This window comes from Bos mutus, chromosome 21 (assembly GCF_027580195.1).
Source record: "Bos mutus isolate GX-2022 chromosome 21, NWIPB_WYAK_1.1, whole genome shotgun sequence".
In the NCBI taxonomy this organism is placed as follows: domain Eukaryota; kingdom Metazoa; phylum Chordata; class Mammalia; order Artiodactyla; family Bovidae; genus Bos; species Bos mutus.
Window position 1 is genome coordinate 30513803 of NC_091637.1, and position 26221 is coordinate 30540023.

Here is a 26221-nt window from a genome sequence, read left to right on the forward strand (position 1 = left end):
ATTAAGAGTTTCTCCTGAGCTGTGAGAAAGTTTGCCTCTAGTTGCTTCAACATATTAGCTTACTGGGAAAAAAAAATCACGTTTGAATCCATGCAACTTTCATACAGGATTGATATTACTTTCCTATTTACCAACTGCAAATAAGTTAATAATATATGTTACAGAAACACACATACTTTGCAACAGGATGGACTGTGTTTCAAGGTATAACTTTCAGTCTTTTATTTAGAGAACAAAGAAAGATTAACTTGTTTATTTTACCATTTAGTGTTTCACTTTCTGCCTTTGTAACAAAGAAGCAATGATTTGGCTTCACTGTGTTATTTCTTCAATGTTCTCCATGACCTATGGAAAATAAGAATCAAGATGTTTTCTCCATCTCAGTTTTTCTTTATATGTACAACTGTCAACACATCTTTATTTACACATGTACATCCACCCCTTCTGTTTGTGAAAAGTTGAGGTGAACTAGCCTAGAACATCCAATGAGCCTCTTAACACACCCCAGAACACAGAAGAGTTGTATCAGCACCTCCATTCAGATCTCACAGAAGTGTCCCTGCCTTTTCTCACTGCCTATTTTCTGTTACCTGAAGTTCTAACAAGCTTGGTGAATTTTTAAAAAGATATTACAAATGACAAAGAGGGTAAGAGCGAAAGATTGGTAAAGTGAGTCACTCTAACAGCAATAAAAATGAATAACTGATGGCAGGAAAACAGGAGACAGTAACAAAAACCGAGATAAAACCAAACCTGTGGCTGGTGTTTAACGTAGGGACAACTGGCTCCCACAAGAGCCAATGAGCCCTGAGCCTGTTACCCCCATCTGTGGAACCATAAGTACAGTATGAAAAACTTGGACTTGGGAACTAGATTCACCTGGGTTTAGATCCTGTCTTACCACCTTCTGATGTGTGATCTTGATTTTAACCTCTCTAAACCTGTTTTATTTTTCATAGAGAAGAATGCCACTTGCCTCACAATGGGTTGCATTCAGTTCAGTTCAGTCACTCAGTTGTGTCCGACTTTTTGTGACCCCATGAACTGTAGCATGCAGGCTTCCCTCTCCATCAGCAACTCCCAGAGCTTGCTCAAACTCATGTCTATCGAGTCGGGGATGCCATCCAACCATCTCATCCTCTGTTGTCCCCTTCTCCTCCTGCCCTTAGTCTTTCCCAGCATCAGGGTCTTTTCCAGTGAGTCAGTTCTTCACATCAGGTGGCCAAAGTATTGGAGTTTCAGCTTCAGCATTAGTCCTTCTCAGTGAATATTCAGGACTGATTTCCTTTAGGATAGACTGGTTTGACCTCCTTGCAGTTCAAGGGATTCTCAGGAGTCTTCTCCAACACCCCAGTTTAAAAGCATCAATTCTTTGGCACTCAGCTTTCTTTATAGTCCACTTCTCACATCCATACATGACTACTGGAAATACCATAGCTTTGACTAGGCAGACCTTTGTTGGCAAAGTAATGCCTCTGCTTTTTAATATGCTGTCTAGGTTGGTCATACCAAGGAGCAAGTGGCTTTTAGTTTCATGGCTGTAATCACCATCTGCAGTGATTCTGGAGCCCCCAAAATAAAGTCTTTCACTGTTTCCACTGTTTCCCCATCTATTTGCCATGAGGTGATGGGACCAGATACCATGATCTTCATATTTTGAATGTTGAGTTTTAAGCCATTTTCACTCTCCTCTTTCACTTTCATCAAGAGGCTGTTTAGTTCCTCTTCACTTTCTGCCATAATGGTGGTATCATCTGTGTATCTGAGATTATTGACATTTCACAATGGGTATTAAGACTTATAAGAGTCTCCAAAGTGAAATACCAGCCACAGTGTCTGGCACCTATAGGTACCTGATGTTCACAGTTCCATAGTTACCTTACTTTCTTTTCATTTAAAGAGCTGTACTTTAAGAACTAGTGTGTTATTGCAATAGGGATGACACGTAATCACAATCTAAATGGATGCCAGGACTTAAAGCTGTAGGTTTACTTAATGAACAAATTAAAAAATTGCCTTGGGAGATCTATATTTCAGAGGCATACAAGGTGACATGAATGAATCTATTAGAAAGGAGGATTAAACTGAATAAAGCTTTATGGGATGGTGGCAAGAAGAGTTTCCTGGTGAAAATAGCTCATTAATAAATTTTAAAATAACATGTACCATTATGCTCTGATTTTCATAACAAATATAAGCTAATAGCATGAAGAAATTCCCAATCCTCACGATCAACTTTGTTTTCATGACACAGATCTTGTCACATGTGGTAAAGGCATTTATTTTGCTTTTCTTAAAGTAATGGCTTTGCAGTTACTGAGACTGTTTGACATTGAAAAAATAAGTGGCCAGTGAGCTAATTTTGTGAGCTATGCCCAACACCTTATCCAGATTTTTACCCCTGATTGTGATACCCTTTTTTCCTCATTAAAATAAGGCAGCAATTTAATACTTGAGTTCTGAAACTCTTTTCCCAATTAAACCAGAGTACCTCTGTGGAAAGGCTCCAAGGTAGTTTCTATTTTATTACAAACATGTCTTTATAAACTGAAAAGAAGCCAACTTGCTTTTTAGGTGTATGTGGTTTCTAAAAAATAATTTGAGTTTTTACCACCCCATTGAACGTTCTGAAAAAAAATTAAGAGGCAAATCCTTTGAGCAGAGAAACCATTGGTGAATTACAAGCATGGATACTCGTGCATTCAAGCGTTAGTGGCAGTCAGCCATTCCCACATTTTTTCCTGTCACATTTGGCCCTATTTGTACTAATCTTCCCAGTTAAAACCATGCACGATAATACATTCAGTTCTCTGAGAATTTTTTCACTGGTTATTTTATCATCAAGCATTTAAAAAATGAATGTAGTTCCAGACATTATCATTACAAATAACAGCAAAAATAAAAAAACTCATCAAACCATTAACATACATGACTTCACCCAATTACAAAGTAGAAGAACACAACTCAATCTCTTGATAACTCAAATGATAATTTTGAGTATATTAAAATGAATCATCTGATAGTACCATTTAATAATGGCATCTTAGACTTCCCTGGTGGTACCCTGACTAAGAATCCACCTGCCAATGCAAGGGACAGAGGTTTGATCCCTGGTTGGGGAAGATTTCACATGCCACAGAGTAACCAAGCCCCTGTGCCACAACTACTGAAGCCTGCAAACCCCAGAGCCTGCGCTCTGCAACGAGAGAAGCCACTGCAATGAGAAGCTTGTGTACTGCAGTGAAGAGTAGCCTCAGCTTGCTGCAGTGAGAAGCTTGTGTACTGCAGTGAAGAGTAGCCCCAGCTTGCTGCAGTGAGAAGCTTATGTACTGTAGTGAAGAGTAGCCCCAGCTTGCTGCAACTAGAGAAAACCTGCATACAGCAACGAGGACCCAGTATAACCAAAAACCAAAAAAACTGCAGCATCTCTTTCTGGCTTTTTATCGTGAAATATACTTAATAAAATTTACCATTTTAACCATTTTCAATATGCTAGCAAATCTGGAAAACTCAGCAGTGGCCACAGGACTGGAAAAGATCAGTTTTCATTCTAATCCAAAAGAAAGGCAATGTCAAAGTATGTTCAAACTACCACACAAGTGCACTCATTTCACATGCTAGCAAAGTAATGCTCAAAATCCTCCAAGCTAGGCTTCAACAGCACGTGAACCGAGAACTTCCAGATGTTCAAGCTGGTTTTAGAAAAGGTAGAGGAACCAGAAATCATATTGCCAACATCTGTTAGGTCAAAGAGAGTTCCAGAAAAGCCTCTACTTCTGCTTTATTGATTACGCCAAAGCCTTTGACTGTGTGGATCACAACAAACTGGAAAATTCTTAAAGAGATGGGAATAGCAGACCATCTTACCTACATCCTGAGAAATCTGTATGCAGGTCAAGAAGCAACAGTTAGAACCAGACATGGAACAATAGACTGGTTCCAAATTGGGAAAGGAGTACATCAAGGCTGTATATTGTCACCCTGCTTATTTAACTTTTATGCAGAGTACATCATGCAAAATGCTGGACTGGATGAAGCAAAGCTGGAGTCAAGACTGCTGGGAGAAATATCAATAACCTCAGATATGCAGATGACACCACCCTTATGTCAGAAAGTGAAGAGGAACTAAAGAGCCTCTTGATGAAAGTGAAAGAGGAGGGTAAAAAAGTTGGCTTAAAACTCAGCATTCAAAATAAGAAGATCATGGCATCCAGTCCCATCACTTCATGGCAAATAGATAAGAAACAATGGAAACAGTGACAGACTTTATTTTCTTGGGATCCAATATCACTGTGGATGGTGACTGCAGCCATGAAATTAAAAGACACTTGCTCCTGGGAAGAAAAGCTATGATGAACCTAGACAGTGTATTAAAAAGCAGAGACATTACTTTGCCAACAAAGGTCTGCCTAGTCAGAACAACGGTTTTTCCAGTAGTCATGTATGGTTGTGAGAGTTGGACTATAAAGAAAGCTGAGTGCCAAAGAATTGGTGCTTTTGAACTAGGGTGTTGGGGAAGACTCTTGAGAATCCCTTGGACTCCAAGGAGGTCAAATGAGTCAATTTTAAAGAAGTCAGTCCTGAGTATTTATTGGGAAGAACTGATGCTGAAGCTGAAACTCTCATACTGTGGCCCCCTGATGTAAAGAACTGACTCACTGGAAAAGATCCTGATGCTGGGAGTTTGAGCAAGCTCTGGGAGTTGGTGATGGACTGGGAAGTCTGGCATGCTGCAATCCATGGGGTCGCAAGGAGTCGGACATGACTGAGTGATTGAGCTGATGATGATGATGCAGTTAGGTTATTTAGAAACAATTTGATTCTTTCAGTTCTTGCTTTTATGGTCTGTTAGGCAGGACTGGAGCAGTACTCAATGTAGGGCTAATTATTCCCCACTACTGAAGAAACAATCTTCTGTGTACACTGTTACTCAATGAATAATTAGGATTTTTAGCCTTATTATTGGGAACAGGCACTTTTCCTAGCCTTGTGTGAATATGGGTACCTCTAATCCTATCAGGTGATTCTTTGCCTAATATCAAGGACTTTCCTAGTATATATGTGATTATTACTCAACTGAATACTTGAAGATCTCTGAAATTCTCTCTCTGTGTGGCTCTCCCAGTACTCCATTCAGTGAACTATATTGATCAAGCCACATTGATCAACCTGGGTCATCCACCCAACTTTCCCATGCCACAGTCTGGAAATTCTCTCAAGGCAATACTTTGAGGGAATCATTGGGTCATCTCATCTGTTTTCAGTCTCTCACGATCCTTTGTTCCCTGTTGTCCAATGTCTTGAAAACCATCGCTTAATGTATAATGTCCATTTATAAATTATTTCAAGGAGGAGGTAAATCCAGTCTCTGTTACTCCATCTTGGTCAGAGACAGAAGTCTCACGATATTTTTTTTTTTCACGATATTTTTAAAACATGAATTGACCCATATGTTTCCAAAAGATTTGCTGGACTGTGAAGAAGGTTGAGCGCCAAAGAATTGATGCTTTTGAACTGTGGTGTTGGAGAAGACTCTTGAGAGTCCCTTGGACTGCAAGGAGATCCAACCAGTCCATACTGAAGGAGATCAGCCCTGGGATTTCTTTGGAAGGAATGATGCTAAAGCTGAAACTCCAGTACTTTGGCCACCTCATGAGAAGAGTTGACTCATTGGAAAAGACTCTGATGCTGGGAGGGATTGGGGGCAGGAGGAGAAGGGGACGACAGAGGATGAGATGGCTGGATGGCATCACTGTCTCGATGGACATGAGTCTGAGTGAACTCCGGGAGTTGGCGATGGACAGGGAGGCCTGGCGTGCTGCGATTCATGGGGTCGCAAAGAGTCGGACATGACTGAGCGACTGATCTGATCTGATCTGATAATAAAAATCCCCCTCCTGTCCATATACCAGCCCACTTCAAATTACTTCTGTAAAAATCAGTCTGTGAAACATATTATAACTAACATCATAATTTCACATATTGTGATAACATAGTTTTCTTTGGGGAAAAAATACGACTTGTGTCATACAGCTAATGAGAAATTATCTTCAGGTAAAAAATCTATAGAAAAAATTTTTAGGGTCAACATTTTTTGGATAGATCCAAATCCCATTAAACAACCAACATCTAACTTAGGGTTTTAAAATATACATTTATTTTGAATTTACTCACTGTGGGGGACACTGGTACTGCTTGTCTCTACCAAGTTGATATCATACTGGACTGAACTGGCCCTCTGAAGATGGCCCTTCCTGACAATAAAGAAGAAAGAAACATACAAATGGAAAATGGGTAAGTGCAAATGCAGAAAGCAAGTTTAAATTTGAATATATGGAGGTTTATTTTCTTTTCTGCAACTGTCTGAAACTGCCAGAGCTTCCCTAAAACTGTGCCCCATTATTTAACAAATGCACCAGGGCAGGTAGGTCATCTGTAGTGGCTCCAGATGCTGATGATGCCACTTAGTCTTTTTCCTTTAAGACAGCAGAACTGTGCTATTTTAATGTAGCATTTTTGTGCTCTTCTTAAAGTGGTTAGTTTTCATTATTAGTTGGGATCCTTATGGTGGCTCAGATAGTAAAGAATCCGCTTGCAATGCAGGAGACCCAGGTTTGATCCCCGGGTCAGTGAGATCCCCTGGAGAAGGGAATAGCAGCCCACTCTAGTTTTCTTGCCTGGAGATTTCCATGGACAGAGGAGCATGGTGGGCTACAGTCCATGGGGTCGCAAAGAGTCAGAGTCTACTGAGTAACACTTTATGTGACATGGGGTGGCTTTACTCAACTACTGAAAAACTCAATTGCACCTTTAAAAAATTTTTATTTATTTTTGGCTGCACTGGATCTTCAGTGTTGTGCACAGGCTCTTTCTAGTTGAGGCAAGTGGGCTGTTCTTAGCTGCGGCGCACAGGCTTCTCACTGTGGTGGTTTCTCTTGCTGTGGAGCACAGGCTTTAGGACGCATGGGCCTCAGGAGTTGTGGTGTGTGGGCTTAGGTGCCCCCCAGCAAGTGCGATCTTCCTGGACCAGGAATTAAATCCATGTTCCCTGCATTGGCAGGCAGATTCTTAACCACTGGACCAGCAGAGAAGTCCCTCACTTGCACTTTTTTAAGGCTACAGTTCATCAATCTTTTTTGTCATCTGGTCCATTAATATAGTTTCTAATTACACTCAAATGCTCATGACAGAGTTTTTAAAAACCACGTTTAATATTAAATAAGATATTGGAACGTACACTTGCTTTCGATTTTTTTTTCAGTAAGTCAATGCCTAGAGTATTACCTACATTAATGAAAATTAATTCAAAACCACTTTTTACCATAGCAAAATGAAATGTGTTTTCTAAAAATACACTGATTCCTCTTCGTAAAACATGATTGATTCTGCCTAGATTTCAGCATATGGGTTATTATTTTGGACCTCATTCAAATATGACATTAATTAGTTATTAAATTTCAAAAGGGCTTCGGCTTAAAGCAATTTCAGCCACTGATGGACCTAAAAGCTACTACAGCAATCAGGGACTTGTTTTAATTCTTGAAAGCACATTTCAGACAGTATGTTTCACCTGGTCAGGATGCAAGAGCCTAAATCTTATGCCTAGATTTTATAAGCAATAGCTACTCATGTTTTTTTCAAATTAATTCTACTCTTGATTTTGACAAGACACAAATCATCATGCAGAAATACCTCTGCTTGTGCTGTCATTTAAAAATGGAAAAGGTACAGTGGGTAGCATATTATAACCGTTTCTGAAAACTATTCAATGTCATATTATTTTTGTAAGAATCTTAAGGATGCTATTTTTCTCAGTTATTAAATTTACATTCATTTTTCCAATTAATATGACAATATTTAACATTTATATATGGCAAAAAGTTGCTTTATTTTTCAATAAAGTACACATATAAAAAGAGTGAATGGCAATATTTATGCTTAGAGAGAAATGAAATATCTCCTGCCCTGTCAGTAAACTAAGGATGTCACAGACGTCAGCTTGCAGCGTGCCCACAGGCCACTCGTGAGCCCTGAGGGAACTTAGAAAGGAAAGAATACCTGCCATCTGACTGCTGCCACTCCCTGTAGTGAGCCCTCAGGAAAACAGGAGGTAAAAACACAGGAAACTGGCCCCAAATAATTACAGTGCATATCAAAGGAATGATTTCAGTGAATCCAGATTCTCGAATCTTCTCCTATACAGAAAAGTGCTAAATTCCTTAACTTACTGTAGCTGGTTTTCTTTAATTAACAATACTTAAAAGATTTAAACATCTTTTGATGTTCTAACTACCTGCCCTTTGTGGCAAAACTTCTATCTCTCCTACCTCCCCCTTTGCCTCATCTGAGCAATTTTCTCAAGGTTACTTGAAATGCTGCCTCCGAGGCTTGAAGTCTTAAAAATTCCTGCCAAAAGAACACATAACTCTCAACTTTTGGTTGTGAACATTTAAGTTGACACCAGTTTAAAAATCAGTGATAGACCCTTACATGCACAGCACAAGATTTGAAACAGGCTGTTAACATTCCATGCCTTCTTTGAGTGCTTCCCTTTCTCTTCCCACCACAAGTAACTATCATTCTGTATTTTGTGCTAACCAGTCTCTTACTTGAATCAGTCATATGTATCACCCTAACCAACACATTATTTAGTTTTGTCTAGTTTTAAACTTTTCATGAGTGGGATCATATTGTTACATTTTCTTATGTGACTTGCTTCTTTCACATAAAATTATGTTTCTAAGATTTACCCAGGCACTTGATACCGAGCAGGGTCCTCTGGGGCTCCTGGGCACAAAGCCTTTCTGTGTCTCTCATTTCTTTGATTATAGGAAATAGCCTTTTTTCAGCCTCTATGACTTTTCCTGAGTTCTAATGGGCAGATTCAAGCAGCTGTTAATTAGGGAAGGGAGGGAATGCTAGACCAGGAAGAAACAAACAGCCAAGAGAAACAGTAGTGCAGCCTTGGGACAAGGTCCTGGTTCCCCATCAACAGAAACACCCAATATCTTTAAGCTGTTTTGCAGATACTGAAACCCTCCGCAGGTGGGAGAAAGTTAGATGGTATGCTATCCACAAGCATGTAGATCCAGATCAGTTGAAACCTAAAGGTTGATGATGCTGACTCCTACTTATCTTACCACCAACCCATCAGAAGAATGTCCACAAGCTGATCACACCCTTTTAAAATCATTACTATAAAACTTCTGACTATCTTCTCCAAGCTGGGACACACAGTTTTCGAGGCCAAAGTCCACTGAGTCCTCCTTTGCCTGGCAAAGTAATAAAGCTATCCTTTTCTACCTTACCCAAAACTCTGTCTCCAAGATTCGATTCGGCACTGATGTACAGAGAAGCTGAGCTTTCAGAATCACAACTGTGTAACTGTAATTCATTTCTGCTTATATATTACCCTTTAATAGCAATATATCACAACTTGGTGTCCATTCTTTTGTTGATGGGTATTTGGGTAACTAATAAATCATTGCTTTTCTTTCACATTCAAAGTCTACTTTAAATAGACTTACTCCAAATATTTAGGTGTTTTTGGCATGATAACTTCAGTGAATGTGGGTCTACCTTACTAGTTTAGAAAAGTTAAGGTAATGATGATGATAGTAACAAAGAATAAGATCCTTTCAAAACTGACATTAATTTAATAACAAAAATAAATAAAAGATACAATTTAGTAACAATAACTGCATTAGAGAAATAACTCTAAACAGAAAACATGATCTGGAAAAATAATCTAGAGCTAAAGGGCATATTGATTATTTAGTCAAACAATAACTACTATGTATTACTTTTTTCTTTTCAAGAGCATGTTTCTATTTTGGTTACCTGCAGAGGAAGTAGAGGGCTCCAAGGATAAGAGTTCCCAGAAGAACAGTCAATGCCACGAAAGCTGTGAACAGGTCACTTTTAGTTTGGATACTGGAGCTTGGGAGAAAAACCTCTTCACAACGAGCGCCTGTATAATTTTCAATGCATCTATGGAACAAAATGTTAGATACAGAGTTGCGTTCTCTGTTCCATGAACTAATATAGGAAGCATAAGTTTTCCAGCTGGTATGAAAAAAAAAAAGAAGACTAATTTTCAGATTTGGAACATAGACTAGGAATGCTTTACTATGATGCTTACAGAGCTACAGTTAGAATAAAACAAATTAGCATCTGCAGTCTGATCTTTACTATCTTCCTTTTCCAATTTTCAAATTGCTTAGAAACTCCAGAGAAATTATAGAATAGTCAGTCCTTTTACCTTCCATATTTTCAATATGTAATTGTCCACACTTAAGGTTCATCTGAAATTTATTTTGTTATCTCTGGTGTAGATGTGATTCTAAGTGTATTTTTCCTTGACAATGCTAAACAGCTCTTCCACCCCATTTACTAAATAATCGTTCTCTTGCCTGCTGTTTTAACAGTGCCTCCTTTAATATATGTCAAGTTTGTATAAGTGACGACAGTTCTTTACTCTTCAGTGATCTGTACATCTAATCTTGGGCTTCCACCTTACTGCTTCAATACTGTTACTTTATGTTTTAGTATCTGGTAGTTCTACTCCTTATATTATCACTTTGCTTTTCTAGAGATTTTGTGATATTTTCATTTGCCAGCCGAATATTTTAAGCCCATTTACTTTCAGCTCTTTAAAACTTATGTGGCAGAAATCCATAATCTTTGGTAATATCAACCAGTTGCTTTCTCCCTGTTAATATGTTCAAAGATTATAAAACATAAAAATTGATATGAATTAGTGACTTTGGCACCAGATCAATTTGATTATTTCATATTTGCAGTTAAGATAAATAATAGCATTTTTAATATATACTAATGTTTAGTTATAAAGCAACCCACAAAGTTAAACAGTAAACTATACTTAGCAAAAATTTTGTGTAAAAAAGTATGTGTGTGTATATATTCTTCAAAGTAGCATTACCAAAACCAGAAATATTTGTTCTATTAAATTAATTCTCCCCAACTCTTTCCAGTTTAGGAAGTATTTATAAATGTTACCTTCTTTTCTCCCATCCTAGACTAACAAGGATGCAGGCCTAGAAAGTTACATGTGAACTAATTACTAACAAAGCTTGGCAACTAATGTGATAGGCAATAAAGCAGTATACAAATAAATAAGAGAAAAGAATATCAAGTTACAGCACAGGTATCAATTTTACTTAAATGAGTATATGAAAGATGTTTTATGAATCTCAAGTCCTACTGCTGGTGAGAAAGTGGTGTTATTGGTTAGAGCTTCCACTAGAGGGGGTGTCAGTATGACCAACAGTTCCCATTCTCTCAAAACCACTCTCAAAACCACTGTAAAGATGGAGTTGGGACACAGAGAGGAAGAGAAAGGACGGAATATGAGTAGTAAACTGAAATGGAAGTAAAATACGTTAGAAAGCACAATTACCTGAAGTTTAAATAAAAAATACATTTTTTCCCCATAGATCAAGGCATCTGCTTCCTGAGAAATCTGTATGCAGTTCAAGAAGCAACGGTTAGAACTGGACATGGAACAACAGAATGGTTCCAAATTGGAAAAGGAGTATGTCAAGGCTGTATACTGTCACCCTGCTTATTTAACTTATATGCAGAGTACATCGTGTGAAATGCCAGGCTGGATGAAGCACAAGCTGGAATCAAGACTGCCGGGAGAAATATCAATTACCTCAGATACACAGATGACACCGCCCTTATGGCAGAAAGTGAAGAGGAACTAAAGAGCCTCTTGATGAAAGTGAAAGAGAAGAGTGAAAAAGTTGGCTTACAACTCAACATTCAAAAAACAAAGATCATGGTATCCTTCCCATCACTCCATGGCAAATAGATGGAGAAACAATGGAAACAGTGACAGACTTTATTTCCTTGGGCTCCAAAATCACTACAGAGGTGACTGCAGCCATGAAATTAAAAGACGCTTACTCCTTGGAAGGAAAGTTATGACCAACCTAGACAGCATATTAAAAAGCAGAGACATTACTTTGCCAACGAAGGTCCGTCTAGTCAAGACTATGGTTTTTCCAGTGGTCATGTATGGATGTGAGAACTAGACTGTAAAGAAAGCTCAGCACCGAAGAATTGATGCTTTTGAACTGTGGTGTTGGAGAAGACTCTTGAGAGCCCCTTGGACTGCAAGGAGATCCAACCAGTCCATCCTAAAGGAGATCAGTCCTGGGTGTTCATTGGAAGGACTGATGTTGAAGCTGAAACTCCAATACTTTGGCCACCTGATGCAAAGAGCTGAGTCATTTGAAAAGACCCTGATGCTGGGAAAGATTGAGGGCAGGTGGAGAAGGGGACGACAGAGGATGAGATGGCTGGATGGCATCACTGACTAACTGGACTCCGGGAGTTGGTGATGGACAAGGAGGCCTGGAGTGCTGCAGTCCATGGGGTCACGAAGAGTCGGACACGACTGAGCGACTAAACTGAACTGAATTCTCCTTTATAAGGAAGATTAAAAAAAACAACAACTATAAACTCATTACTCAAATTTCTTAAGGCTGGTTCAAGTTTAGGTAAGATAGAACTTCAAGCAAGATGACAAACTAGCTGATGTAACTAACTATATGTTAGTCACATCATATGAGTTGGATGGAGTCAAGAGAATGGTATAAATATAAACGGAGCGGTCAGATGAGGTTGTAGGCTGACAGACAAAAAAAGGCATATAAAGGAAACCAATCAACACTAGAGTGCTGTCCGTTGTCTTACAGCAAGGCCAAACAAACACATGCTCTTGTGAGAAAATCAAAAGCTGATGGTATCTTTAAATAAAGCAAAGTCAAGAAAAAATATATCTTTTTGTTATTTAACTAGTCAGAACAGAATTTAGAGAAAAAACAAAGAGAAATTTAAATATTATGTTGTTATCCAAGAAGTAGAAATGACTAACCTAAAAGTTAACTTCAAATTTTCAGATATATTTACAGAAGATAAACACAGCCTACCAATGAGTAGGTACAAGGATACCACTTTTATTAATTTTTTTAAAAATTTATTTATTTTAGTTGGAGGCTAATTAATTTACAATATTGTAGTGGTTTTTGTCATACATTGATATGAATCAGCTATGCATTTACATGTGTTCCTCATCCTGAACCCCCCCCCCCAATTTCCCTCCCCATCCCATCCCTCTGGGTCATCCCAGTGCACCAGCCCTGAGCACCCTGTCTCATGCATCAAACCTGGACTGGAGATCTGTTTCATATGTGATAATATGTTTCAATGCTATTCTCTCATATCATCCCACCCTCACCTTCTCCCACAGAGTCCAAAAGACTGTTCTATACATCTGTGTCTCTTTTGCTGTCTCGCATACAGGGTTATCATTATCTTTCTAAATTCCATATATATGCGTTAGTATACTTATTGGTGCTTTCCTTTCTGGCTTACTTCAGTCTGTATAATAGGCTCCAGTTTCATCCACCTCATTAGAACTGATTCAAATTTATTCTTTTTAATGGCTGAGTAATATTCCATTGTGTATATGTACCACAGCTTTCTTATCTATTCGTCTGCTGATGGACATCTAGGTTGCTTCCATGTCCTGGCTATTATAAACAGTGCTGTGATGAACATTGGGGTACACATGTCTCTTTCACTTCTGGTTTTCTTGGTGTGTACGCCCAGCAGTGGGATTGGTGGGTCGTATGGCAACTCTATTTCCAGTTTTTTAAGGAATCTCCACACTGTTCTCCATAGTGGCTGAACTAGTTTGCATTCCCACCAAAAGTGTAAGAGGGTTCCCTTTTCTCCACACCCTCTCCAGCATTTATTGTTTGTAGATTTTTGGATAGCAGCCATTCTGACTGGCATGAGATGGTACTTCATTGTGGTTTTTTTTTTTAATTTTTATTTTATTTTTTAACTTTACAATATTGTATTGGTTTTGCCATATATCAAAATGAATCCGCCACAGGTATACATGTGTTCCCCATCCCAAATCTTCCTCCCTCCTCCCTCCCCATACCATCCCTCTGGGTCGTCCCAGTGCACCAGCCCCAAGCATCCAGTATCGTGCATCGAACCTGGACTGGCGACTCATTTCATATATGATATTATACATGTTTCAATGCCATTCTCCCAAATCATCCCACCCTCTCCCTCTCCCACAGAGTCCAAAAGACTGTTCTATACATCTGTGTCTCTTTTGCTGTCTTGTATACAGGGTTATTGTTACCATCTTTCTAAATTCCATATATATGCATTAGTATACTGTATTGGTGTTTTTATTCCTGGCTTACTTCACTCTGTATAATCGGCTCCAGTTTCATCCACCTCATTAGAACTGATTCAAATGCATTCTTTTTAATGGCTGAGTAATACTCCATTGTGTATATGTACCACAGCTTTCTTATCCATTCATCTGCTGATGGGCATCTAGGTTGCTTCCATGTCCTGGCTATTATAAACAGTGCTGCGATGAACACTGGGGTACACGTGTCTCTTTCAATTCTGGTTTCCTTGGTGTGTATGCCCAGCAGTGGGATTGCTGGGTCATAAGGCAGTTCTATTTCCAGTTTTTTAAGGAATCTCCACACTGTTCTCCATAGTGGCTGTACTAGTTTGCATTCCCACCAAAAGTGTAAGAGGGTTCCCTTTTCTCCACACCCTCTCCAGCGTTTATTGCTTGTAGACTTTTGGATCATAGCCATTCTGACTGGCGTGAAATGGTACCTCATAGTGGTTTTGATTTGCATTTCTCTGATAATGAGTGATGTTGAGCATCTTTTCATGTGTTTGTTAGCCATCTGTATGTCTTCTTTGGAGAAATGTCTATTTAGTTCTTTGGCCCATTTTTTGATTGGGTCGTTTATTTTTCTGGAATTGAGCTGTACAGCTGCTTGTGTATTTTTGAGATTAGTTGTTTGTCAGTTGCTTCATTTGCTATTATTTTCTCCCATTCTGAAGGCTGTCTTTTCACCTTGCTTATAATTTCCTTTGTTGTGCAGAAGCTTTTAGGTTTAATTAGGTCCCATTTGTTTATTTTTGCTTTTATTTCCAATATTCTGGGAGGTGGATCATAGAGGATCCTGCTGTGATGTATGTCGGAAAGTGTTTTTCCTATGTTCTCCTCTAGGAGTTTTATAGTTTCTGATCTTACGTTTAGATCTTTAATCCATTTTGAGTTTATGTTTGTGTATGATGTTAGAAAGTGCTCTAGTTTCATTCTTTTACAAGTGGTTGACCAGTTTTCCCATCACCACTTGTTAAAGAGATTGTCTTTAATCCATTGTATATTTTTGCCTCCTTTGTCAAAGATAAGGTGTGCATATGTGTGTGGATTTACCTCTGGGCTTTCTATTTTGTTCCATTGATCTATATTTCTGTCTTTGTGCCAGTACCATACTGTCTTGATGACTGTGGCTTTGTAGTAGAGCCTGAAGTCAGGCAGGTTGATTCCTCCAGTTCCATTCTTCTTTCTCAAGATAGCTTTAGCTATTTGAGGTTTTTTGTATTTCCATACAAATTGTGAAATTATTTGTTCTAGCTCTGTGAAGAATACCGTTGGTAGCTTGATAGGGATTGCATTGAATCTATAAATTGCTTTGGGTAGTATACTCATTTTCACCATATTGATTCTTCCAATCCATGAACATGGTATATTTCTCCATCTATTAGTGTCCTCTTTGATTTCTTTCACCAGTGTTTTATAGTTTTCTATATATAGGTCTTTAGTTTCTTTAGGTAGATATATTCCTAAGTATTTTATTCTTTTCATTGCAATGGTGAATGGAATTGTTTCCTTAATTTCTCTATTTTCTCATTATTAGTGTATAGGAATGCAAGGGATTTCTGTGTGTTGATTTTGTATTCTGCAACTTTACTATATTCATTGATTAGCTCTAGTAATTTTCTGGTGGAGTTTTTAGGGTTTTCTATGTAGAGGATCATGTCATCTGCAAACAGTGAGAGTTTTACTTCTTCTTTTCCAATTTGGATTCCTTTTATTTCTTTTTCTGCTCTGATTGCTGTGGCCAAAACTTCCAAAACTATGTTGAATAGTAATGGTGAAAGTGGGCACCCTTGTCTTGTTCCTGACTTTAGAGGAAATGCTTTCAATTTTTCACCATTGAGGATAATGTTTGCTGTGAGTTTGTCATATATAGCTTTTATTATGTTGAGGTATGTTCCTTCTATTCCTGCTTTCTGGAGAGTTTTTTTTTTTTATCATAAATGGATGTTGAATTTTGTCCAAGGCTTTTTCTGCATCTATTGAGATAATCATATGGTTTTTATCTTTCAATGTGTTAATGTGGTGTAACACATTGATTGATTTATGGATACTGAAGAATCCTTGCATCCCTGGGATAATGTACAATCTTTTTAATGATGTACAATCTTTTAATATGTTGTTGGATTCTGTTTGCTAGAATTTTGTTAAGGATTTTTGCATCTATGTTCATCAATGATATTGGCCTGTAGTTTTCTTTTTTTGTGGCATTTTTGTCTGGTTTTGGTACTAGGGTGATGGTGGCCTCATAGAATGAGTTTGGAAGTTTACCTTTTCTGCAGTTTTCTGGAAGAGTTTGAGTAAGATAGGTGTTAACTCTTCTCTAAATTTTTGGTAGAATTCAGCTGTGAAGCCATCTGGTCCTGGGCTTTTGTTTGCTGGAAGATTTCTGATTACAGTTTCAATTTCCATGCTTGTGATGGGTCTGTTAAGATCTTCTATTTCTTCCTGGTTCAGTTTTGGACAGTTATACTTTTCTAAGAATTCATCCATTTCTTCCAAGTTGTCCATTTTATTGGCATATAGTTGCTGATAGTAGTCTCCTATGATCCTTTGTATTTCTGTGTTGTCTGTTGTGATTTCTCCATTTTCATTTCTAACTTTGTTGATTTGATTCTTCTCCCTTTGTTTCTTGGTGAGTCTGGCTAATGGTTTGTCAATTTTATTTATCTTCTCAAAAACCAGCTTTTAGCTTTGTTGATTTTTGCTATGGTCTCTTTTGTTTCTTTTGCATTTATTTCTGCCTAATTTTTAAGATTTCTTTCCTTGTACTAACCCTAGGGGTCTTCATTTCTTCCTTTTCTAGTTGCTTTAGGTGCTTTTATTTATTTGATTTTTTTCTTGCTTCTTGAGGTAAGCCTGTATTGCTATGAACCTTCCCCTTAGCACTGCTTTTACAGTGTCCCATAGGTTTTGGGTTGTTGTTTTTTCATTTTCATTCATTTCAATGCATATTTTGATTTCTTCTACGATTTGTTGGTTATTCAGAAGTATGTTGTTTAGCCTCCATATGTTGGAATTTTTAGTAGGTTTTTTTCCTGTAATTGAGATCTAATCTTACTGCATTGTGCTCAGAAAAGATGATTGGCATGATTTCAATTTTTTTGAATTTACCAAGGCTAGATTTATGGCCCAGGATGTGAGGATCCCACTTTTTTTTTTTTTATTTTATTTTATTTTTAAACTTTACAATATTGGAGGATCCCACTTTTAAAGCTCGAGCTCATTTGTGAAAATGTTATGACCCAGTTATGACAAAAATATCAAACTTCAGGCAAAGTCAGCTCCTTTAAGGATAAATAAATAAGGGTGAATTAGGGCTTCCCTGGTGGCTCAGCTGGTAAAGAATCTGCCTACAATGCAGGAGACCTGGGTTCGGTCCCTGGGTTGGGAAGATGCACTGGAGAAGGGAAAGGCTACCCACTCCAGTATTCTGGCCTGGAGAATTCCATGGACAGAGGAGCCTGATGGGCTACAGTCCATGGGGTCACAAAGAGTCAGACACGACTGAGCACCTTTCAAAAAAAAAAAAAAGGCGGAGGAGGTGAATTAAGATTTAGACAGAAAATGAGACAGTAGTATTGATTGAAGCAAAATAGAAAGGTGGGACATTTGTACCACCATTTCATGTAGAACTAAGTAGCCTTCAGTCTTTATGTAACTTCCTTGCTAATTTATTTTTGGACATCATTTCTGCACAGACTGCCAAGTAGCAAACAGCTGTGCCATCTACCGAGGTAAATACCAAGTACTAGGATAATGCACATTTTCCTGGAACTGAAAGACGAATGCCAGAACAGGTACTAATGCTTAACCACGTGAGAAATTTCAAAATTCAGAACCCAAGACATATGTGTTGGTTTTCTGGCTGAATAACACCAACAATCTCTACTTAAACCCAGAAGCTATGTTAGTACATTGCACATGAAATAAATTCATTAGATTCTACAGGATTCAAGGTAAGTTGTTAGAACCAAGTTTTTAATCGTGTAAATAAACAGTGCCATATAGCTCTAAGAAGAGTATTGGACTGTGAGCTAGAAAAAACTGATTTCTTGATACACTCTTTTGACTTGATTGTGTGACCTTCAGCAAGTCACTCAAACTAAGACTGTAAAATCAAAATAACATCTGCTGTACCTATTTCATAGGCCTATTGTCAGAATGAAATAAGTAATGTCTAAAAGTGCTTTGAATATGGAAACACACTATGCACGTGAAACTGAAATTAGTTACTTTACAAAGGCCATGTTTACATCTCATGGAATAAAATACTTAAGAAAAGTTATAGCCAGAAACAATTAAAAGCTTTTCAGAAATAATAAACAACTTTAGAAGAGTTCACTAACCAAGTAGAGACTCAATATCAATGCCACTTGATTTGGGCTAATCTATCCTAGAAAGAAAAAAGTATAATATTGGCATATGCTAAAATTGACTTCCAAGTTTGATTCCTAGTTTATAGCAATCAAAGTTCAATCTGAAACCCATGAAAAATTGCAAAAGCAAATCCAAAATAAAATAAAACGAGCTTAAGTCCCTTTAGCGATCCAGAGCCAGATAAGCATACAAAAACATGGCAACATCCTATGGAACTCCTACTATATTTTTATAGGTCAAGAATTTAGGGAAGACTGATTCTTTTATTAGCTAATGCCATAAATGTAATTTCACTAAGCATTAATAGATTCTTAATATTAAGTAAGAGACACTTAGCTAATATTCAACTTTGCAAAAGTTTTGCTTAATAAAATACTTTATGATATTAGCACCCTTAAAAACCAATAAATATTGCGCTTTAAAAGTGTAAACTATAATCTAAGTCCAATAAAAAAGCAAAATCTATTAGGTTCTTCCAAGGTGGACTATTAACCAGATAATTCATGGGCTGAAATGGACTACAGATTATATCTGTATATAAATGGATAAAATGTTCTCCATAGAGAATAATTAATATTTGTCATGTATGATAGTATTATTGTGAAAAATTATGATTTTTTTTTTGTTTTAGTAAAACACTGTGAAAATTTTAAACATTTTACTTACTGAAACAAGCTAAAGCACCATGAATGAAGGAAGCATGTAAACAAATGATGAGAGTAAGCAAGAAATTTAAAACAGGACCTTCATTACTCAACCCATACATTGGCTAGTCTTTTCCAATGAAGACTTTTTGGGAGAGACAGCCATAGAATGCTGCTTGGTTCACCAGAATACTTAGGCAAAATTTTGTGATTAAAATTTTTTTCCCAAATATTGCCTTTCTCTGTGTGAGAAAAATTATCTCAATTCTTTGCACACCCTATTCTGCTTTCCTTAAAAAAAAAAAAAAAAACCAGAAAGGAAATCCAAAAATGTTCTTGAAAGACAAAGTATATATATTTTAAAAATGATCAGGGAAGAAAAGTAAAACTATAAGCAGGAAATATATATATATATTTGTAGTCTATATTGCTATAATCCTTGGTATAAATATATATATATTTGTGTATACAAAGATTTATTTATATATAAAATCGGTATAGGTCAGTTCTTCCTTTCTTTTAAGTAATAATTTCAGTAAATATAAAACTATATTTAAAATTTATACAAAAACAAATTATATTAATGGACCTCCCAACTGTAGACATTTTCCACATGTTTTGGTAAAACTGAAAGGTCAGGGACAACTGGAAAGACTCATCCTCTTAAATCACCACTCAATTAAACCACAGTTCTAAACGGACAGTATTCATGCTGGCATCTTACCTTCCCAGGCTTCAGGTCTCAACAACCTTCTAATGCAGAGAAAATCTCATGCCCCAACTTGGAATAAGACAAAGAGAAGCCAGCATCAGCTCACTTCCTGACAAAAGAAGTTAAGTATTAGAGCTGAACAAAAGTCACAGTTTCCAGTTTGCATGGTATCCTATGTTAAAAATGAAATCTTGTTGATGAGAAATTGGGATATTTTTCAGTGGCCTGTCAAGGGAAGTAGTGGATGAAAAAGACACTATCTAAAAGGATATCCAAAATTCAGAAGCAAACACACAATCTGATATAACTTCATAAAGCAACACATAAGAAGAAAATGAAGGCGCTTTAAAGGAGGATATTCGTTGTCTTTTATTGGCACTCTGCTTCCTAGAACACCTGAGTCAGTTCTGAAGAATAGTTTCTGCTCTTGGACAAGTGATACAAAGGAGTAAGACAAAGGCTGGTGGAAGACACGGAGACCTAAGACAGCAGGTATGTTTGCACTGTTTCAAAACTGTATTCTGCCGTGTTTGACAAGCAGGTGATCTGGAAAAACGTGAGGTTTCAAGAAGATTTATTCTTTTAAGTTTTTGTTCTAAGCATGATGAGGTCAAGAAAGATATATCAGTTGTTTCTGCTGAGAATACTAATGAAAAATAAGGTTACTAAAATGAAAAGTGTCAACAAAATGCATAGCTAAATAAAGCAGTTGTTTCAAATTTTGCAACTGTCCTATCATCAGCTTCAAGGCTGTGATTTCCTTTCTGTAAAGGTGTTCTAAAGATCAATCTAAATCCTGATGTTTAATAAAGCATGTGGTACACTGCCAAAAGTCAAAGTAAAGAGGACTCCATTCTGATTAACATCACAGTAGCATTTTGAACTTTCTTTCTTTAAAGTATAACCCTCTACTAAATTTACAGATGAAAAACCAGAAGTCTTACCTAAAAAGAGTGCCAAGAACTGGTCTATCGTAACTACTGACCTTAAGAAAACTAAAATTTTATGTGATTAATAAAACAACTCATAAAACCAGAAAATTCCTTTTGGAAATTGAGTTTAGTAATACCTACACTGAGGCCCGGCAAAACCGTGGACAGGCACAAATGCAATATAGAGTTAAAAGAGGTAACATGTCCAATGCAGAAGTACAATAAATGTTGATTTCCTTACATTTTCTCAATTCTAATTCTCAACATCAATTATTTTACTTTCATAAAACAAGCCTTTCATATAGCAAGACTTTCGTGTATTACGTTTGTAGTCCTAAATTGCTTCTCTTAAATAGAATTGAGTCTTTATCACCTTGACAAATGATGATTTTTACCTGCCCAACACTGGAACTGCTGTAGATAGGGGACAAAGCTTGGCTTCAAAGACTTCCCCGACAATTCAGTGGTTAAGACATCATGTTTCCAATGCAGGGGGTGTGGGTTCAAACCCTTGTTGGGGAACTCATATCCTACATAGCCAAAAATTTAAAAAAGAAAATTAAAAAGCTTGGCTTTAGCCAAGGCAGCAGGGTCTCAGGTTCTTTGGTCTGAGCCTGTGGCTCTGTGGGCAGATAATTCTTAGGAATGCCCCTCTGGAAGAATTCTGGTCATCAGGCTCAGGGAGCCAGAGCTTACTGAGTCACTCTGGGAAGGTACCTTTTAAAATTCCTTTTAAAATTCCACCTCCACACTGAGCAACGGTTGGCTCCAGAGTGATCACAAGAAACCTGGAGGAAAGCGAAGCAGCAAGGAGAGGCCTCATCCAGCTAGTGATGCAAACACAGGTGAAAACAAATCCTTTCTCCCTATCTTTGCTCCACAAACCTAGAAAGTTCTAGTTGGAAGGCTGAAAGGTCAGGGGCTGGCTAACCTTGTGCCTAAGTTGGCCAAGAGGACAAGGGCAGTAAAGGACTTCACCTGGATTGTTCTCAGTGACTTTGAAATAGACAAGAATGGTTGTTAGGCGTCCTAACAACCCTCTGGGTTGTCTGATACTATGGGGTCCTGTGTTTTGCATTGTCTTTGAGCTATTTTACAACTCTGTAAATTTAGAAAATCTATTACAATGTAAATTAATTTTGTCCAGTAGAGAGATTTCCCTGTGGATACTGATTAGTATTTATAAATTCACTTCAACATTATAGATTGATCACCTATACTTACACGTGTGTGTTGGTTTTTGTTTGTTTTTGGCCCCGCTGTGAGGGCCCTCAGCAGTGAAAACCTGAAGACCTAACCACTGTAAGGCCAGGAAACTCCCATGCGTGTGTTGTTTGCACTTGTCTTTGAGTCAGTTGTAACATTTTATTGGTTCCCTTGTTAATGAATGAGTTAAATATGTCTCTGACACATGTTCATATTATATTTGCATGAAAATCATGATTTTCTCTTTAAATTTTTTTTTTAAACGAGTTTGAAGGTCACCCACTGAGATGGATTCATCTGACAAAGCTGGTAAATGGAGCTGCCAGTGAAGCGCACCTCCTGAGTAGCTTAAGCCCCGGCATGTCTTTTCCTGGCTCCCAGAAGTGAATCTCAAGCAGCAATAGAATTTAAAATTTGCTGGCTCTCTGTTTCTCTAGCTCTCTTCCCTATCCACTAATTTCATGTTTTAGTTTTTGTTGTTGTTGGTTTTCTTACTACTGATAAGTTATTTTCCCATTAGTAAGAGCAATGATAAGGAGTTTGGTTTTATAGTTTGACAATCTGATGATCTCTGTAAATGGATGATAGAGATCTATTTATCTAGTTGACAGAGAAACTGGTTTATTAGACTCTTGTTAAAAATTTCTCTATTTTTTTTAGCTCAAATAAATAAAAAATTACATACCCACTGAGGGGAGGAGAATACCTCTTTGACATTTGGACAGTGAGATTTTAAGTTTCTGTGTTTACTTGATCTGTGCCAAAGGTATAGATCTGAAGCTATAAGCCCTCTCTGTGCCTATGTGTAAAACTCAGAAAGGCCTTTACCTTTCACTCCATGTGAAATTTCTTCCTTTCTCTAGAGGATATGAAAAAATGATAGTACAAGGTTTCTTAAATTAAAGCAGTTCTAAAAAAAAAATAAAGAAGTTCTAATCTGATTGACTTAACAGAGATAAATAAGCTCTTACATAAATTCAATATTCCTAAAATTCTCAGAATAGGAAATTGAACTTGTAATGCTTTTTTTAAATTTTATTGAAATATACTTGATTTATAATGTTGTACTAATTTCTGCTATACAGCAAAGTGACTCAGTTATATATATTCTTTTTCATATTCTTCTCCATCATGGTTTATCACAGGTTATTGAATATAATTCCCTGTGCTCTACAGTAGGACTTTGTTTTCTGAACTTCTAATGCTTTAAATGCGGAGAAGGCAATGGCATCCCACTCCAGTACTCTTGCCTGGAAAATCCCATGGGTGGAGGAACCTGGTAGGCTGCAGTCCATGGGGTCGCTAAGAGTCGGAAACGACTGAGCAACTTCACTTTCACTTTTCACTTTCATGCATTGGAGAAGGAAATGGCAACCCACTCCAGTGTTCTTGCCTGGAGAATCCCAGGGACCAGGGAGCCTGGTGGGCTGCCGTCTATGGGGTCGCACAGAGTCGGACACGACTGAAGCGACTTAGCAGCAGTAGCAGCAGCAATGCTTTAAATGTACTAAACTTAAAATTCTTCTTGCTAAAACTATGAAATATTCTAAGAATCCAAGTTCACATTAATAAGACTAAATCTCTAGTAAACAATACTAGCTTAATAAAACATCTGTATCTTGGAATTATCAGTATTAAGTATTACAGAAGCATACATTTTATTCCACTTGGGTTTGTTTTTCCTAAAATTATACAGGTTTACTAATCAAGTTAAGCCAATATTACTCCTACATATTATTAAAAACTATGAAAAATGAACACTGTATTCAGTTAAATTCAATCATTATTCTGACAAACATTTATTTCAACCATAAGTATGTTTTATAGTATTTGTTTTTAGTAGATAATTTCCAAGGTAATGTAAAAGCTTAAACTTATATTAAATTGAATTAATGGATATTATTAGACATAGATAAATTTTAAGTAAGATAGAATGTGTGTGTTAGTTCTCAGTCATGTCTGACTCTTTTGTGCCCCTGTGGGCTGCAGCCCGCCAGGCTCCTCTGTCCATGGTATTCTCCAGGCAAGAATACAGGAGTGGGTTGCCATTTCCTTTTCCCAGGGATCTTCCTGACCCAGGGATGGAACACAGGTCTCCTGCATTGCAGGCAGATTCTTTTTTTTTTTTTTTGCAGGCAGATTCTTAACCTTCTCAGTCACCAGGGAAGCCCAAGACAAAATACTGAAATATTAATCACTAAGTATAATTTTAAATTTATATAATTTTGCTTCTTAAGGTTACAGCTTTGGTCATGTTAATGAACATACTCATTTCTTCCATATTAGAAAGTCATGTAAGAGATGTGTGTGGTAGTAGAAAGCTGCAATACATGAATTCATGACTTTGCACACCTACTAAACTGCTTGTGGATGCCATACAGTTCTAAATTATCCACTACCCTAGTTTTCTCTGTAAAGTACAAGTTAGTTATAGTTACTTGGTTGAAAATTATAATTGATATGAGTTATGAGATGGGAATACCAGACCACCTGATCTGCCTCTTGAGAAACCTATATGCAGGTCAGGAAGCAACAGTTAGAACTGGACATGGAACAACAGACTGGCTCCAAATAGGAAAAGGAGTACGTCAAGGCTGTATATTGTCACCCTGCTTATTTAACTTATATGCAGAGTACATCATGAGAAATGCTGGGCTGGAAGAAGCACAAGCTGGAATCAAGATTGCCGGGAGAAATATCAATAACCTCAGATATGCAGATGACACTATCCTTATGGCAGAAAGTGAAGAGGAACTAAAAAGCCTCTTGATGAAGGTGAAAGAGGACAGTGAAAAAGTTGGCTTAAAGCTCAACATTCATAAAATGAAGATCATGGCATCCTGTCCCATCACTTCATGGGAAATAGATGGGGAAACAGTGGAAACAGTGTCAGACTTTATTTTTCTGGGCTCCAAAATCATTGCAGATGGCGATTGCAGCCATGAAATTAAAAGACGCTTACTCCTTGGAAGGAAAGTTATGTCCAACCTAGATAGCATATTCAAAAGCAGAGACATTACTTTGCCAACAAAGGTTCGTCTAGTCAAGGTTATGGTTTTTCCTGTGGTCATGTATGGATATGAGAATTGGACTGTGAAGAAAGCTGAGTGCTGAAGAATTGATACTTTTGCACTGTGGTGTTGGAGAAGACTCTTGAGAGTCCCTTGGACTGCAAGGAGATCCAACCAGTCCATTCTAAAGGAGATCAGCCCTGGGATTTCTTTGAAAGGAACGATGCTAAAGCTGAAACTCCAGTACTTTGACCACCTCATGCGAAGAGTTGACTCATTGGAAAAGACCCTGATGCTGGCAGGGATTGAGGGCAGGAGGAGAAGGGGACGACAGAGAATGAGATGGCTGGATGGCATCACTGACTCGATGGACGTGAGTCTGGGTGAACTCCGGGAGTTGGTGATGGACAGGGAGGCCTGGCGTGCTGCGATTCATGGGGTCGCAAAGAGTCGGACACGACTGAGCGACTGAACTGAACTGATGAGACTATACTTGGAACAATTGTGACAGAGAAATACAACTCTGTGTGTACTTTTGTTTTCCAAGGGTAGGTGTGTCTGGAAGCAGCAGTTTGCAGTAGTTCTCAAGATTTTCAGTCTCCAATCCAAATGACTCTAGGACTTAGGACTCCAGAGAGCTTTTGTTTATATGGGTTCAGAACTATTGGCATTTACTATATTAGGAAGTAAAATATAAATTTACAAAATACTTATTAATTGGTTCATTTGAAGATAGTAATGAACACAAAGTGTGTTAAAAATTACATCTCATTGTTACAAAAATGGCTTGAATAGGTCAACTCCTAAAAGAGAACTAGATCAGTTTGTTCTAGAATATGAGAAAGTATAATGAAGAACAGAGCTTAGAAAATACATTTTGTCTTTTTGACTAGGGCTTCCCTGGTGGCTCAGAGGTTAAAGCGTCTGCCTGCAATGCAGGAGACCTGGGTTCGATCCCTGGGTCAGGAAGATCCCCTGAAGAAGGAAATGGCAACCCACTCCAGTATTCTTGCCTGGAGAATGCCATGGACAGAGAAGCCTGGTGGGCTACAGTCCATGGGGTCGCAATGAGTCAGACACGACTGACTTCA

General features: G+C 37.7%; 1 protein-coding gene across 6 annotated transcripts in view; it reads right to left on the reverse strand.

Moving 5' to 3' along the window:
* Window positions 1–26221, reverse strand: part of NRG4 (neuregulin 4) — a 118197-nt gene that overhangs the window by 12125 nt on the left and 79851 nt on the right. For 4 of the 6 annotated variants that reach the window (XM_005891789.2, XM_070358546.1, XM_070358547.1 and 1 more), the window contains 3 exons: window positions 9841–9990; window positions 6175–6254; window positions 194–345 (listed from right to left, as the gene is read on the reverse strand). In XM_005891789.2, the coding sequence (XP_005891851.2) occupies window positions 329–345; window positions 6175–6254; window positions 9841–9990 (247 nt within the window). In that variant the 3' untranslated portion in view covers window positions 194–328. Of the gene's footprint in view, window positions 1–193; window positions 346–6174; window positions 6255–9840; window positions 9991–26221 lie in introns of those variants that run through there. The other 2 variants (XR_011461681.1, XM_070358548.1) reach the window with 2 other exon arrangements.